Source organism: Oncorhynchus clarkii, chromosome 20 (assembly GCF_045791955.1).
Source record: "Oncorhynchus clarkii lewisi isolate Uvic-CL-2024 chromosome 20, UVic_Ocla_1.0, whole genome shotgun sequence".
NCBI classification, from domain to species: Eukaryota; Metazoa; Chordata; class Actinopteri; order Salmoniformes; family Salmonidae; genus Oncorhynchus; species Oncorhynchus clarkii.
Window position 1 is genome coordinate 33,967,872 of NC_092166.1, and position 17,459 is coordinate 33,985,330.

Sequence of the window (17,459 nt, forward strand, 5' to 3'; positions counted from 1 at the left end):
TTCACTCTTCTCCCTCCATCTGTCACTCTATCTAGTGTTCCTTTATCTCCTTCTCTCTGTTGCTCTCTCCTGTTCTCTCTCTCATATCTCTCTATCCCTTTCTCTCTCCTTCTGTACCATTTTTCCTCTCTTCTCTCTCTCTCCCTCCCTCTCTCTCTCTCTCTGTCTGTCTCTCTCTCTCTCTCAGTAATGGGTCTAATTTGTTTAGCACACACAGTGTGTGTCCATTAGCGCAGGCCTCTCTGTGCCGAGAGAGATGGTGACAAATCATGTGTGTGTGTGGCTAGATACACATGTATATCTGTCTCTCCTAGGTCTGCCCAGGGAGACAATGGATGAGGGGAGAGATTGTGAACGTTTGGTGACATATTAAACCATTTAATCTTACATGTTCTGCCCTTGTTCGAAACTTCTTTGTGATGATATATCAGTTTAATTGGAGACGAGAGGAAGAATCACTGGAAAAGAGGAGAACAGAGTACAGTGGAGCGTGAGAGGCAGAATGATTGATTGACATCCCTCATACAATCAAATTAATATTTATCTCGCTCTGGACATCCCACCATCGATAGGGCTCTTAACAAGCAGGATATGAGTGCAGTTTCCCCTGACTCAACAGTCACTGCACTGCCAACTGCCTGTCACTCAGACCCTCAGATCCGTGTGGGGGAGATTACAGGCACAAAATGGCGTCCATCAGCAGTGCTCCTTCACGGCAGTTTCATTTGCCCACCTGTCTGATTCACTGATAGCTCTGCCAGTCTGTCCCAGTCATGTCACCCATGATACAAGTCTGTATTAGACATCCATCCATGTCGAAGGATGTTGGGAGATGACGTGGAAACAGTGAGCACTGTTCCCTTCAAGTAGGTTTCGGTTTTGCTAGGGCAGCGTTTCCCAAACTCGGTCCTTGGGACCCCAAGTGGTGCACGTTTTGTTTTTTCCCCTAACATTACACAGCTGATTCAATGATCAAAGCTAGATGATTAGTTGATCATTTAAATCAGCTGTGTAGTGCTAGGGCAAAAAAATGAAAATGTGCACCACTTGGGACTCTGTGCTAGGGCGTTGTAGACGGGAGTTTGTTGTAGACGAGAATGGCAGATGGGCATCTGCCTCTGTTGCCAAAGGTTGCATGTTCAAATCCAGCAATAGAAAGTTATTTTTGAGCCTATCCCAAACCTTGAACCGATACCTTAACCATCCGGAGTTAATGTCTAAACTTAACCCTAATCTTAAAAATGTGGAGTTAATGCCTCAACTTAACCCTAATCTTAAACATGTGGAGTTAATGCCTCAACTTAACCTTAAACACTTAGAAATTTGACGTTTGGAACGGCTGTCTTGGGAAGAAGGATCGGACCAAAGCGCAGCGTGGTTAGTGTTCATCTTTTTTATAAGAAACTGAACACTTCAAAAATACAAAACAACAAAGTGCCAACCGAAACAGTTCTATCTGGTGCAGACACACAGAGACTGAAAATAACCCACAAAACACAAAGGAAAACAGGCTACCTAAATATGGTTCTCAATCAGGGACAACGATAGACAGCTGCCTCTGATTGAGAACCATATCAGGCCAAACACAGACATAGAAAACATAGAAAAACTAACATAGACAACCCACCCAACTCACGCCCTGACCATACTAAAACAAAGACAAAACAAAGGAACTAAGGTCAGAACGTGACAAACAACTTTGAAATGTAACGTTTAAGAAACGCCTAATTCTGACGAGAGACTGTGAGACCTTGTTGCAGTGTCCGCCTTGCTTCTAAGGGTGTGCGTTCCTTATTTCTTTACTCCCCGAGGATCAGGAACATGATACAGGAAAGGAAGGTCAGCTTTTTATCAAATATTAAACAATGACTCGTTATGGAAGTGAACCTTTCCCCAGCAGTTAGACCAGTGTGTATGTGTTTGTGTGTCCAGTCTTCTCTTTCCCAGCCGCACAACTGCAGCGTAGGTATGGACAAGAAGTCAGGTACGCACTTGAAGGATGGCGGAGAGAGAGAACGACGGGAGAGGAAGAGACTCTTTCTTTTTCTTTCTGTCTTTGTAGGGACAGCTGAGCTGGCGAAGAGGAGAAGATCTATTCTCTCTTCACTTTCTCTCTTCGCGAGTAGCAGCATGAAGAGGTTAGAGCGGACTCTCTCTATCTCTGTCTGCCAGAGCCGTTGGAGAGCAGTGGTCTCCATGCATCCCAAATGGCACCCTGTTCCCTATGGGCCCTGGTCAAAAGTAGTGTAGTACCTAGGAAAAAGGGGGCCGTTTGGGACTGATCCTCTGTCTTTGTGGAGGAGGCTGGATAACAGTCTGGCCTGAGGTTGAGGGGCTGGGGATTGGGGTACTGCATTGGGGGCCGTGGAGGAGGATGGGGGTTAGAGGGGCTGAGGGCTGTGTCTGCCCCAGCCAAGAGGAGGCAGGCGGGGGCAAGGTTGGCTTTGTGCACTGGCCTTTCCCACACTCCCACTCACCTTTTGTGTGGCGGCACTGTGAGCTTCTCTGACATGACGAATCGCCCTGTCTGCCTGTGTGTGCGTGTGCGGGTGTGTGTGTGAAAGAGAGAAAGTGAATGCGAGAAAGAGAAAGTGTGTGTATATGTCTCTAGTGAGATAGAGAAAGCGTGTGTGCATATGTGAGTGTGTGTGTTTGAGAAAGAGTGAGACAGAAAGAGAGCGAAGCTAAGCACAGAGAGAGAGAGAGAGACCAACACTCACTTTTTCTTTTTTAGTCAGAGCCAGTGGTGTTCCTTCTTACCCAGACCTAGGCAGCAGTTCTTCCTAAAGACCCTCACTGCTCACTAGCCTGATTAGGGCTGGAAGTCTTTCTTTCTGGTTAATGCCAGTTCCAAGCTGTCAGCCATTTAGCCTTCAGCCTGCCACAATAGAGACATTACCACATGACTGAGTCTGAAAGAGGGAGAGAAAAGGAGGGAGTGAGGGGGAGACCCCAGAATGAGTTTTGGGGTCTGGGCTTGACTAGGCAGATGACCCTGGCATCACCTCTGCACCCCTATCAGTCCCCCCAAGCTTATTCCGCTTCTCTATTTATGTGTATGAGGTTGAAAGAAACTCTTTTAGGAACTCTGCTCCACTAGTTACCTGTATTTTGTTGTGATCTCCCTTAATCAATCACCCCTGGTTGTAGTGGCAAATTGCTTTGCATTTTTTGTCAAACACTCTTATTAAAAGCGCCAGCAACCAGGGTTCGTTTCTGGTGCTCATTTGGGAAGCAAACTGACCTACAGAGGGTGAAGGCTGAGAGACAGAAGTTCACAGTTCACTTTGAATGAAAAGAGGAATAGAACAGGGAGAGAACAAGTGAGAACAAGTGAAAGAAGGTTCCGGGCTTTTTTAGAAAGGGATGGAGAGAGAGAGGAAGCAAGAGAGTGTCAAGTTATTTCCTTCTGGAGATGAACGCTAAGCCTCAGGGAAGATCAAACATCCGAAAGAGAGAGACAGAGGCACACAGAGAAGATGGGGGAGGGAAAGAATGACAGAAAACTCTCATGTGGCTTACTTGGGTCCATGTGTCCATTTGTATGAAGCCCACTGAGTCCTTCGGACGCCGTTTGCTGTTGGAGCACTTTGCACGGGTTTACCTATAGAAGCTTGTCTGCTTCCACAAGAGCCTACTCCGGTGTGTGTGTGGTGGGGGGTAGTGACCCGGATTTAAGAGGCACATCACGTTGTCACCGTTGGAATGCATGACAGCGCACTGTTTTGTCACCAGATGGACGACTGAATGCAGCTTCATGGCAGAAGGGAAAAGGAGAAAAGCAAAGAAAAGAAAAAAGTAGAGACAAAGAAAAAAAACTGCTTGTTTTTCTCTCCCCACACTCAACTCGGAAATTAGGTCATCTGAGTAAAGCTGGCACACGGAACAAATCGTCATCATAATTGGACCCGTAACACATTTCTGGAAGCAGTGCGCTGTACACACACACACAGCACAAACCCGAAGGTTGAGATATAGGGGGAAACGGCATAAATCAGTGTGTGTTTGACATTTTTATGGGTCTTTCAGGAGCCTCATTTCGGACAGAAGTGCGCTGAAGATATGCTATCCGTGGTAAATATAATTGTGGTCGTGACCCAGCGTTAATCATCCAAACCTGTCTGCGGTGAACTAGAACACTATTTAGCAGCTGGAACACAGGGCAAAGATGTCCGGACAACATTCAATAGTCTATGATTCATAACTGATTTAGATAATAACCTACAATTCTTCTTCTCAAAAAAAAAATCTTGGTTAAAATGAAATCAACTAGCAGCAACGTTGATACAACGCTGTTTAGGTATAGGCCTAACACCTCGATCACACTGACAGCGACATTGCCTTTTGGTTCACCAGAGGTACATTCATTTCCAATAGAAGGCTGCGTTTGCCTTGCTGCATTGCAGAGGCAGTTGCAATGAGTTCTATGTGGTGCATATGCATAGCCGCGGGAAGTAGGGGCGCTGAGGGTGCTGCAGAAAAGTATAGGAATCAACCACCACCCCCAAAACTACTTCCCGCGGCTATGTGGGACTAGCGTCGTCCGGGTTAGGGAGGGTTTGGCCGGTAGGGATATCCTTGTCTCATCGTGCACCAGCGACTCCTGTGGCGGGCTGGGTGCAGTGCACGCTATCCTGGTCGCCAGGTGCACGATGTTTCCTTCGACACATTGGTGCGGCTGGCTTCCGTGTTGGATGCGCGCTGTGTTAAGAAGCAGTGCGGGTTGTGTTTTGGAGGATGCATGGCTTTCGACCTTCGTCTCTCTCGAGCCCGTGCGGGAGTTGTAGCGATGAGACAAGATTGTAACTACTAAATATTGGATACCACGAAATTGGGGAGAAAAGGGTGTCATTTTTTTTTAAAGAGCTAGCTAGTTGGAGTCTGTGTATGTACTTCTGTTTGTACCACATAAACCAAAGCATGAGTTGAAAGCATTGCGGCAGTACGCCTCAGCAGTACGCCTCATGTCCACCAGATGTATCAAACTCTTTGCGTTCTGGCAAAAGTTATTAATTTTCTTTGGAGCAGTCCACAGCGCTACTTTGGGGTGCTCCACTAAATGCTTCGAACACACCGACAGCGTTGTTGTGCAAAATAGTATGCAGCATTATCTGGATTAGAGGTCGACCGATTATGATTTTTCAACGCCGATACTGATACCAATTATTGGAGGACCAAAAAAAGCCAAAACCGATTGATCGGCCGATTTTTACATATATATTTGTAATAATGACAGTTACAACAACGCACTTTTATTTTAACTTAATATAATACACAAATATAATCAACTTAGTCTCAAATGAATAATGAAACATATTCAATTTGGTTTAAATAATGCAAAAACACAGTGTTGGAGAAGAAAGTAAAAGTGCAATATGTGCCAAGTAAAAAAAGCTAACGTCTAAGTTTATGAGAACATATGAAAACATATGAAAGCCGATGGTTCCTTTTAACATGAGTCTTCAATATTCCCAGTTAAGAAGTTTTAGGTTGTAGTTATTATTGGAATTAGAGGACTATTTCTCTCTATACCATTTGTATTTCATATACCTTTGACTATTGGATGTTCTTATAGGCACTATAGTATTGCCGGCCTAATCTCTGATAGGCTTGAAGTCATAAACAGTGCTGTGCTTCAAGCATTGCGAAGAGCTGCTGACAAACGCAGGAAAGTGCTGTTTGAATGAATGCTTACGAGCCTGCTACTGCCTACCACCGCTCAGTCAGACTGCTCAATCAAAGTTAGTTATAATATAATAAACACACAGAAATACACAGAAACACAGAAAATCATTAATATGGTCAAATCTGGAAACTATCATTTCGAAAACCAAACATTTATTATTTCAGTGAAATACGGAACCGTTCCGTATTTTATCGAACAGGTGGCAACCCTAAGTCTAAATATTGCTGTTACATTGCACAACCTTCAATGTTATGTCATAATTATGTACAGTTCTGGCAAATGAATTACGGTCATTGTTAGGAAGAAATGGTCTTCACACAGTTCGCAACGAGCCAGGCGGCCCAAACTGCTGCATGGACCTGTAAGGGTTTTCGTCCTCCTAGTGAGAAGGATCGGAGGACCAATGCCGCAGCGTGGTAAGTGTCCATGATGTTAATTCAAACACAACAGAACACTGGAACAAAACAATAAATGTGAATAAACTAAACAGTCCCGTGTGGTAACAAACACTGACACGGAAGACAAATACCCACAACTCAAAAGTGAAACCAGGCTACCTAAGTATGACTCTCAATCAGGGACAACTATTGACAGCTGCCTCTGATTGAGAACCATACTAGGCCGAACAAAGAAATCCCAAATTATAGAAAAACAAACATAGACAACCCACCCAACTCATGCCCTGACCATACTAAAACAAAGATATAATAACAGAACTAAGGCAAGACTCAGTGAAGAGAAGTGACACAATTGCCCTAGTTAATATTGCCTGCTAACATTAAAATAACTAAATATGCAGGTTAAAAAATATATACTTGTGTATTGATTTTAAGAAAGGCATTGATGTTCATGGTTAGGTACACTGGTGCAACGATTGTGCTTTTTTCGCGAATGCGCTTTTGTTAAATCATCACCAGTTTGGCAAAGTAGGCTGTGATTTGATGATAAATTAACAGGCACCGCATTGATTATATGCAACTCAGGACAAGCTAGTTAAACTAGCAATATCATCAACCATGTGTAGTTAACTCGTGATTATGTTAAGATTGATAGTTTTTTATAAGATAAGTTTAATGCTAGCTAGCAACTTACCTTCTTGGCTCCTTGCTGCGCTCACGTAACAGGTGGTCAGCCTGTCACGCAGTCTCCTCGTTGAGTGCAGTGTAATCGGCCATAATCGGCATCCAAAAATGCCTATTACTGATTGTTATGAAAACTTGAAATCGACCCTAATTTAATTTGGCCATGCCATTAATCAGTCAACTTCTAATCTGGAGCTATACCCGACAAAAGTTCAACATTCACCTTCTGCTACCATTTCTGTCAAGCCGTCTACACCCACAGTTTGAGGCATATGTACGATAAATCCAATTTATGCACCACACCGAACGCACTGCAACTGCCTCTGCAACGCAATGCAGTGTTTAATTGGAAATGAATGTAATTATGGTGTACCAAATGCTGCTGTACGCATGCGTTCAATATTTTCAACTGGTGTACACACTCACACACACACACACACACTCCAACTAGCTAGCTTTAAGCTAGTTGAAAAGCGAAGCACATGCAGTCAAGTACGGAAAATAAGGCTAGACATCCAGCAAAATCAAACCATAACACCTTGATCACACATACAGCGTCAATGCATTTTGGTACACCAGTGTGACAGTAAACTTTAGATGGTCCCCTCGCCAATACCCAGCCGCGAACCAGGGACCCTCTGCACACATCAACAACAGTCACCCACGAAGCATCGTTACCCATCGCTCCACAAAAGCCGCGGCCCTTGCAGAGCAAGGGGAACCACCACTTCAAGGTCTCAGAGCAAGTGACTTCACCGATGGAAACACTATTTAGCGCGCACCACCGCTAACTAGCTAGCCGTTTCACATCCATTACACCAGAAGTACACTACATTAATTTCCAATGGAACGCTACGTTTGCCTTGAAGCATTGCGTTGCAGAGGCAGTTGCAGTGAGTTTGGTGTGGATGTATCAAAATATGGATCAAATTGTATGTGTAGACTACCGGCTTGACAGAAATGGTAGCAGAAGGTGAATGTTGGTGGATATGTGTGCAACAAAAGTTCAACAGTCATTTCTATCAAGTCCACTCATACAATTTGACCACACAGAACGCATTGCAACTGCCTCTGCAACGCAATTCTGCAGTTCCATTGGATATGAATGTACTTTTTGTGTAGTTGGTTGCCTATAGCCTCGATCACACCTACGGCGTAATGCATCATATTCTATGCGTAGACGGCTTGACGGAAATGGTAACAAAAAGTGAACGTTGAACTTTTGCTGCACTCATATCCAGATGATGCTGCGTACGATGTTATGCAATAATGCTGTCGGTGTGATTGAGGCGTGTCTGTTGGATGTTGCGGACACAATGGATGGAGGTTCTAATAAGGAATTCACTGGGGGGTTGACATCAATTTAGTAGGTTTACGGAAACAGAAAGAACACACGGGAAGCAAAGCGAGAGGGGTACATCTGTCCTGTTAAAATGCTTGTGCTCTCTCCGTGGTGCTGAATTCCCCGCCGGCTGTTTCGGTCTGGTGTGTTAAAAAGCAGAAGATTGAGGTTGACCTCGCGCACTCTCCCCCCTTCCCCACTCTTCACACACGCATTTAATATGACAGGCAGAAACCATTATTTATTCATTTAGACCCCCAGAAAAATACCGACAGTCAGACACACACACACACATCTCATCACAGCGCAATACACACATTCCAACCAGAATACATCTCCATACAAGCATTGGATTTGAATCGGGAATCCATGAAACTGGGTTCTTCTGAGAGCTGTTGCCTGTAGCTGCTGTCATTCTTTGAATGTAGAGCAGACCTACAATGGTGAGCCTGACACAGGCAGTTTCCATGTAGGCCAATTATTGAGCCCCCCAACTATCTCATCAATATTTAACTGCCCATTCAACTAAATTAAATAGGCCTATGATCGCTGGACAACCATTAGCAGATACAACTCACTTTCAGTCTGAATCTTCAGATACCCTTGGATAAGAACCTTCTGTATCCATGTGCACCGTTCTCCAAACCTCAGACGTGCAGTGATGGAGATCGCAGGCCCGCGTGTGTCCTCAGAATAGCGTGTGTGCCGGTGTGTGTGTGTGTGTGTGTGTGTATGTGCGTGCTTGTGTGTGTCGCGACAGCGCGAGGTCTCGCGTTTCCACACCACCCGGCTCGCCCGAGATTGACAGCGCTTGGCTTGCGCTGGACCCTCCTTCCCGTCTCCTCCTCTTTCCCTTTTCTCTCTCTCTCTTTTCCTTCTCTGCTCTCATCCACTCATTCGCGAGGGCTCGCTCACCAACTCCACACGAACAGGGATGCAGCGAGCGCGCAGCGCAGCCTGAAAAATGGCACTACTCTTCCTTTGGATCTATCCATCCCTTTTGCTTTTCTCACCTTTTCTTTTCCACGAATTCGCACCATGTGAAGGCTTACGGAATTACCCAGAGAATGAAGGTAAGAGAGTGTTTAATGATTGTAACGGTTTTGACTTCGTGATTCGCTGCGAGGTGAACCGCGGAGGTTGTTGCGACTCCGCGGTGGCCGGAACCGTAGTCTCTCCTTTAAGTGCTCTGACCGTGTGGTCAGAATGAATCATGGGCCAGATAGGACACAGCGACGGAGAGGCATGGGAAACTGTTCGAGTATTCTCTGCTTGAAGTACATTGTATAGCACCGAGGCAATGCTGTGGAGATGTGGAGGCAATATGGTTTACGCAGGAGCAATCCTTTCACTTCAGAAGCACAACTTATAGCTTTTCTTGTAGGCCTATGGTCAATGGTTGGATACCCATTTGACCTATTAGATGCATCCAACTTTTATAAGGTTTGATAGTAATACTGATATTATTCCTAGTAATAATAAGCACAATTTTTCAAGTAGTCCAGGACTACTGTTCAATCTAGGCTACAGCAGTCGTGCAAATCAGGAGAAAGATAGCAATTACATTAATTTGCTGCTGAGCCTCTCACTTCGTTATTGTATTAACGTCAATACTCAAAATTAGAGCAGACCATTTCCTGACAAATGACTCCACTCATAAGTAACTACTTTAGAGACTCTTACAGCTCGAAACCGAAGGACAGGGCCTTTTTTAGGTGGCTTTGGATGCCAGAGTAGGATATGGTTTGGAGAGATTGAAACATGTGGACTTTGGCCCTGTGGTTTGGCAATGTGGCGGTGTTCATGCGTGATGTGTGTGCGTTACAACTCATCAGTTATGACTTGACTGTCCAGTTGTCCTAGTTGTTTGAATACATTCTGAAAATGGAGTTACGACATAATCCGACTATTATTCAGTAGTGAATTAATGTTTGTAAATGTTCTGGATTCAGGAACACCGCCCTTTCCCCGGCTTAGTGGCGGTGTGTGGCTTGAGCAGCCTTTACCCCGTAAGGTGTTAAAACAAAGCTTTCTATACGCTTGCGCGTGCTGCGCTATACATCCTATTGACTCTCTCTCTCTCTCTCTCTCTCTCTCTCTCTCTCTCTCTCTCTCTCTCTCTCTCTCTGTCTCTGTCTGTTTGTCTGTCTGTCTGTCTCTCTGTCTCTCTCTCTGTCTCTCTCCCTCTCCCTCTGTCTCTCTCTCTCTGTCTGTCTCTCTCTCTCTGTCTCTCTCTGTCTCTCTGTCTCTCTGTCTCTCTCAGTCTCTCTCTCTCAGTCTCTCCCTGTCTCTCTGTCTCTGTCTCTGTCTCTGTCTCTCTCTCTCTCTCTCTCTCTCTCTCTCTCTCTCTCTCTCTCTCTCTCTCTCTCAGTCTCACACACATACAGTCCTTGTCCATCCTAGCCTGTGGCCCTTAAGCGTCAGCCGCATTGATATGTAAAAGCTACTGTTTGGCAGTCTGATGATTGATCTTTATATGTATTTATTCCACCCATTGACCTGATCATAATCTTCTACATTTATAGATCAAGTGTCAAGTTTATTATACAACATAATGGCAGAACAAGTTTAGCTTTTCATGAGAGGCTCCAGTGGGGTGAGTTTTGTCTGGTTGATGACAGTGTTGTTTGCAGTGAAGTGAGTTTAGTCTGGATGATGACGATGTTGTTTGCAGTGAAGTGAGTTTAGTCTGGATGATGACGGTGTTTGCAGTGAAGTGAGTTTAGTCTGGATGATGACGATGTTGTTTGCAGTGAAGTGAGTTTAGTCTGGATGATGACGGTGTTTGCAGTGAAGTGAGTTTAGTCTGGATGATGACGGTGTTGTTTGCAGTGAAGTGAGTTTAGTCTGGATGATGACGATGTTGTTTGCAGTGAAGTGAGTTTAGTCTGGATGATGACGGTGTTTTCAGTGAAGTGAGTTTAGTCTGGTTGATGACAGTGTTGTTTGCAGTGAAGTGAGTTTAGTCTGGATGATGACGATGTTGTTTGCAGTGAAGTGAGTTTAGTCTGGATGATGACGGTGTTTGCAGTGAAGTGAGTTTAGTCTGGATGATGACGATGTTGTTTGCAGTGAAGTGAGTTTAGTCTGGATGAGGATGGTGTTTGCAGTGAAGTGAGTTTAGTCTGGATGATGACGGTGTTTGCAGTGAAGTGAGTTTAGTCTGGATGATGACGGTGTTTGCAGTGAAGTGAGTTTAGTCTGGATGAGGATGGTGTTTGCAGTGAAGTGAGTTTAGTCTGGATGATGACGATGTTGTTTGCAGTGAAGTGAGTTTAGTCTGGATGATGACGATGTTGTTTGCAGTGAAGTGAGTTTAGTCTGGATGATGACGATGTTGTTTGCAGTGAAGTGAGTTTAGTCTGGATGATGACGATGTTGTTTGCAGTGAAGTGAGTTTAGTCTGGATGATGATGATGTTGTTTGCAGTGAAGTGAGTTTAGTCTGGATGATGACGATGTTGTTTGCAGTGAAGTGAGTTTAGTCTGGATGATGACGATGTTGTTTGCAGTGAAGTGAGTTTAGTCTGGATGATGATGATGTTGTTTGCAGTGAAGTGAGTTTAGTCTGGATGAGGATGGTGTTTGCAGTGAAGTGAGAGAGAACCTCAGTGGTGTTCTGTCTGAATGTCACACACGCGCGCGCGCGCACACACACGTGGCACGACAAAAACAACAGTGTTTATAAACGGAGTGATTGCATATCCAACTTTTCTGGACCCGAGAGCAAGAGGACCTGAGGCTTCTGCGCATGTGCGGGATTCATTTAATAAAGTTGGATCAAAGCTGAATCAATATGTGCAAGATCACATAATGATAGTATTGTATGTAAAAGAACCAAACATAATAGCATAGTACAAGGTTACTCTAAAACAAAAAACACCACCTCATATCATAATGGGCTTTTAGGATGATTGTGCTAATGTTCACATTTCTCTCAGTAACGCAGCCACAACTCAACAGCATGCGTCACGAGGCATAATATCTGCTTTGAAACAAAACACAGGTATGCTACAGTTTCTTAACACTGTAGTGCTTTAACATTCGCTTCCTGTACATCATTCAAAACAACACTGTACATAACTAAGAGAATGTAAATGCATATTCCCATGGGGCAGGACGGGGTTCGTTTCCTACGGATCCGCATTCACGGCCTTTAAAAAAATCATCAAATGACTTCTGTGCATGATGAAACCTATTGGAAATGAAGGAAACGTGTTGATTTAGATACATGTGTGGGTAGGTTTTTCTATGTGTGTGTCATTTGTGTGTATGTGCGTGTTTAGTCCTACAATGTCTTGTTGATTCCAAAGACTAAAGAGGGAGGCAGGCCGATGAGCCATAGGTCATAGGTGAAGCAACAATTTCCTCTAGGAATGACATTCACTGTATACTGTTTGTGTGTATTTAGCTCAATTCTTAGTCCTATGTTGATGTCAGTATCCTGCTGTTTCCCTCTCATCCTCTGGCGAGTGGTCTAATTTGCAACTCCAAGTACACCATGTGTATGTGTTCGTGTGTGTGCCTGCATGTGTGTGTGTGTTTTCTGGCAATATAATCCAATGAAGTCTGTTTTCAGAGCCAAAGTACTCTCTGCTTTGTCTTTCCTCGCTGCAAATAAACCTCTATCTCTCTTCTGTTCTCTCCCTTGTTCCCTCTCTCTCTCTCGCTCTCTCACTCCCTTGTTCCCTCTCTCTCTCTCTCTCTCCCTTTTTATTTTTCTCTTCTCAGTCTAGGCGCACACGCTGTGATTGCTCGTGGAGCTCTGTGTGTGTGTATGTGTAGTTGTGTGTGTGTGTGTGTGTGTGTGTGTGTCGTTCTGCATGTGCTATTGTAAGCTCCTGCTGAGGCTAACAGAGGTGAATGTGATGTGATGACATGTGATTAGTGGTTTGAGTTGGTCTGAGCAGAGGCGAAATCCTTTAGGCTGTTACAGAGAGAGAGAGAGAGAGAGAGAGAGAGAGTCAGAGAGGTGTAGTGATCATGTGAAACAGCAGATGGCGCTTCAACTCACGGACACTCCCAGCCCTGAGGGGAGACTCACACCAGGGGCGCATTGTTTTGGAACGTTCAGATAGAAATACGCTATGTAGAACAAATTCAGGTCGTGCCTCTCTGACATGTACAATATGAAATCACGTTGACTCTATTCGTGGCATTTAGCTGCTTAATGTTGTTGAATGATTGCAGGGTTAAATCCAGTAGGAACCAAACAGAAGCAAACGGGGGGAGCGACTACCTGAATTTGATAATTTGATAAATGATAAATGCTTGCTTTCCTATGCGAAAATGTTTTCTACAGTGTGCACTGAGTATGACCCAGGGGTCGATAAAGCTTGCCATGTCATACAGGAACAACGCTTGGGGTGGCAGGTAGCCTAGTGGTTAGAGTGTTGGGCCAGTAACTGAAAGGTTGCTGGATTAAATCCCTGAGCTGACAAGATAAATCTGTTGTTCTGCCCCTGAAAAAGGAAGTTCCTAAGCTGTCATTGTAAGTAAGAATTTGTTCTTAACTGACTTGCCTAGTTAAATGTAAAAAAAAAAAGAAGAAAGGTGTATATTCCATTTAATGCTAGTTTTTAAGTTTGCATTTTACAAACGTCTATACATGTTGAACAAACCATCGAAGGAAAGCGACCCAAATACATCAGGATGATTTGAACTTTGACCAAGCTATCCAAAACAGCATGTATTACATAGATTAGTGGGGTTGAACTCCTAATCTGCTTAGTGTGCTTTACTGGTTTTAAATGACACACACACACACACACACACACACACACACACACACACACACACACACACACACACACACACACACACACACGCACACACACACACACGCAATCACCAGTATGCTAAGTAGTGCCGATGCAAGCATATATAAAACAAGCACACACACACACACACACACACACACACACACACACCTCGAGTTCCTGGGGATCCTTATTTATGAGGGCAGAGGTCGTCTGTGGTTTAATTGCTTTAATCTATAATAGTTATCGGCAGGCCCGTATCTCAGCCTGTGTGTCTGTGTGTGTGAAGGGGGAATTAAAGAGATTGTCTCCCCAGCATGTAAGGACCGTGACCTTGGAAAGGTGAGGACATTGATCGTCTCTCTTTCTTTTCCTCCTCCTCTTTCTATCTCTTCTTCCTCCCCGTCTTCCTCTTTGGTCACCCCTCTCTCTCTCCCTTTCACCCTTACCTCTCCTCTTTCTCCTCCGTTTCCCCCCATTCACTCTCTGTCTCTCTCTCTCCCCCCTCCTTTTCTCCCCACTCACTCTCTCTCTCCCGTTCACCCTTACCTCTCCTCTTTCTCTCACTCCTCCTTTTCCCCCCATTCACTTACTCTCTGTCTCTCTCTCTCCCTCCCTCCTTTCCCCCCCATTTACTCTCTGTCTCTCTCCCTCCCTTCTTTTCTCCCCACTCACTCTGTCTCTCTCTCTCTCCCGTTCACCCTTACCTCTCCTCTTTCTCTCACTCCTCCTTTTCCCCCCATTCACTCACTCTGTCTCTCTCTCTCCCCACTCCTTTTCCCCCCATTCACTCTCTGTCTCTCTCTCTCCCCCCTCCTTTCCCCCCCCCACTCTCTCTCTGTCTCCCTCCCTCCTGTCTCACCCTATAGCTGACCTGTACCTCTATTACTTGTATTGTAGTTTGATAGGGAGCCTGGAGCAACAGTAAGACTGCTGTAATGATGTGTATAGAGATTCTTAGTACGGGTCACACACACACACACACACACACACACACACACACACACACACACACACACACACACACACACACACACACACACACACACACACACACACACACACACACACACACACACACACACACACACACACACACACACACACACACATGCACGCACACCCATACACATGCACGCACACCCATACACCCACACACGCACACACTCATGCTCACACACACGCACACTCTCATCATTACCAAATGTGTTGCCAGAGGCTGTTCTGATTTGCTGGTCACAGTCTAATACTCTTTAGAGTGTATAATGTGTACCCTATGTTGGCTGAGAGAAGGGAGTATCAATATACCTATTTCTATAGTGGCCGTAGAGGAGCAATGTGATGTCCGTACACAGCCAGCATGTCCCGTATTCATAATCATATTACGTCATCCCCATAATGGTAGCCCAGTGATGGTCATATGCAATTCATCTCCTTGTGGTAAAATCCTCATGCCATGATGCCATGTGTTCCTCCTTACAAAGAACCCATTTATAAGCAGGGGTCAATAATACCTTATGGCTGCATGCTGTTTACGAATTAACTATGAGCCAGAAAGACCCTAGAAATCCCCCTTCTCCCCCAAAGGTCATGATAGGTTTGTTTTGTTCCTCCTTTGTTATTGTTTGTTGTGGTTGTGTCCGTTGCTTCTTTTCAGAGCTCCTCTGGGCTGACCGTTAGACGTTCTGCTCGCTTGCCCCCGTCTCTTACCCCCTCTCACCCCCTCACCCCTCTGTCTGTCTGCTGAGGCTCAACCACTAATGAGCTATTTGCTGCTAACCTCCTCTCCTCCTCCTCTTCTCCTGCTCTTCCTTCACCCCTCTCCATCTCTCTGATATCCCCATCCCTTCCTTCTCCTCCTCTTCTCCTTGATTTTCTCTTCTGAGATTCTCTGAATGGCCAGTTCAAACACACTCTTCTTCAAATCCTGCCCGTCTTTTCCTCTTCTCCTCCTCTGTTCTCCCTACTCCACCTCTTCCTCTCATCTCTTTTCCTCTCTTCCCCTCTTTCTCCTCTTCTCTCCCTCCCTCCCTCCTCCCTCCCCACTCTCCTCTTTTCCTCCTCTCTCCCTCCCTCCTCTCCTCTTCTGCCCCTCTCTGCAGTGCTGACCTATTATTTGTCTTAATTGAATTTGTCTGTTTCCCTCCCTCCCTCCCTCCCTCCCTCCCTCCCTCCCTCCCTCCCTCCCTCCCTCCCTCCCTCCCTCCCTCCCTCCCTCCCTCCCGCTCTCTCTGCTTTCCTCCTGTGGTGTGTATAGTGTTGGAGGGTGACCCGTGCTGTGGGTCTGAATGGCAGTATTAGTGGGACTTTAAACAAACACCATGCGGATGATTTGGTTTGGCTTCTGTGGGTTTTTGGGCTCAGGCTTTTATTGACCAATGCCCCCTCCTCTTCACCCACTCTCTTTTTCATCAACTTTGTTTCTCTCTCTCTCTCTCTCTCCCAAAACTCTCTCTTCTTTCTCTTTCATTCTCTTTCATTCTCTCTCCCTTTCCCCCTTCTTTCTCACTCGCTCTCCTTCCCTCTTTTGCCCCTTCCCTCCCTCAACCTCTAGTCATGCTCATTATTAAGTTCACGGTGTGTTCATGTCTGTGACCATGGCTGGGCCATTAGAGCAGCTTGCCTGTGGTCAGTCAGTCAGTCAGCCAGCCACCCGGTAGGTCAGTCAGTCAGTGAAGTGGTGACAAGCTGTCCTGATTTAAATTGTGGATTCTCCATACATGTCTGGACTTGTCTCTTTCCTACTGTCTCCTATCTGACACAGTCATCCTCCACTCCAGCTGTGTGTAGCCATAGGCCCGTCGCTACTACTCACTATTCTAGCTCAATTTACCCTCCTGTGACCACTGTTTGTGTGACAGCTCTGAGACAGTGTGTGTGTGTGTGTGTGTGTGTGTGTGTGTGTGTGTGTGTCAGCGTTCCGTTGGGGTTTAGTTTGACCTTTCTCTGTGCTCCGTTGGTTCCGCAGACGTTCCCTCTTATAGAATATGAACACTTGTTCCCCGAAGACTGTCTGACACACACGGGCGCGCACACGCGCACTGTAAAACCCCCAGCTATGAGAACGTATTGAAGTGTGCGTTAAGAAAGAAGAGCTTCTATTTCTTTGAACTCCCATGTCTCTATGTGAACGTGTCTGTGTTTTCAGACTGTGAGTCGGTGGTGTCTACGTATATACGGTTTGTTGTTATTTTCTCTGGCTGCTCTAGCGTTGTGTGATGGGGGAGACAGCGACAGCGGTAGCAGAGATTTTTTATAACTAAACCAAGATAGACCACAGCCTGCCGTTTCAAATGGGAACAAATGAGTCATAGCGGGCAGAACAAGCAAGGAGGTGGGCAGAGCTAAGCAAGAGCTAGCGAGATCCTATTGGCGTGTTCTAGCATATATTTGCATATTTTCTGTAGGGAACGCCTAGTCTGTGAGGTGCGCCTGTGCAATACATTTGATTTGCCTTTGCACTTCTTCCAAACAGCGCAATTTTTAAAAACCTTGTCAAGGGTAAAGTAAAATGTTTTTCCACTCTGTTCGTAAAACGGTATTGAGATCAAATGTTTCATCGATGAGATAATTAGCAGAATGTCGGTCAAA

General features: G+C 45.2%; 1 protein-coding gene across 2 annotated transcripts in view; it reads left to right on the plus strand.

Moving 5' to 3' along the window:
• The first annotated feature begins 9,000 nt into the window (after positions 1–9,000).
• LOC139376280 (eph receptor A4b) overlaps positions 9,001–17,459 on the plus strand; it is a 139,424-nt gene continuing 130,965 nt past the window's right edge. For both annotated transcript variants that reach the window (XM_071118641.1, XM_071118642.1), the window contains exon 1: positions 9,001–9,183. In XM_071118641.1, coding sequence (XP_070974742.1) covers positions 9,075–9,183 — 109 coding nt within the window. In that variant the 5' untranslated portion in view covers positions 9,001–9,074. The remainder of the gene's footprint in view (positions 9,184–17,459) is intronic.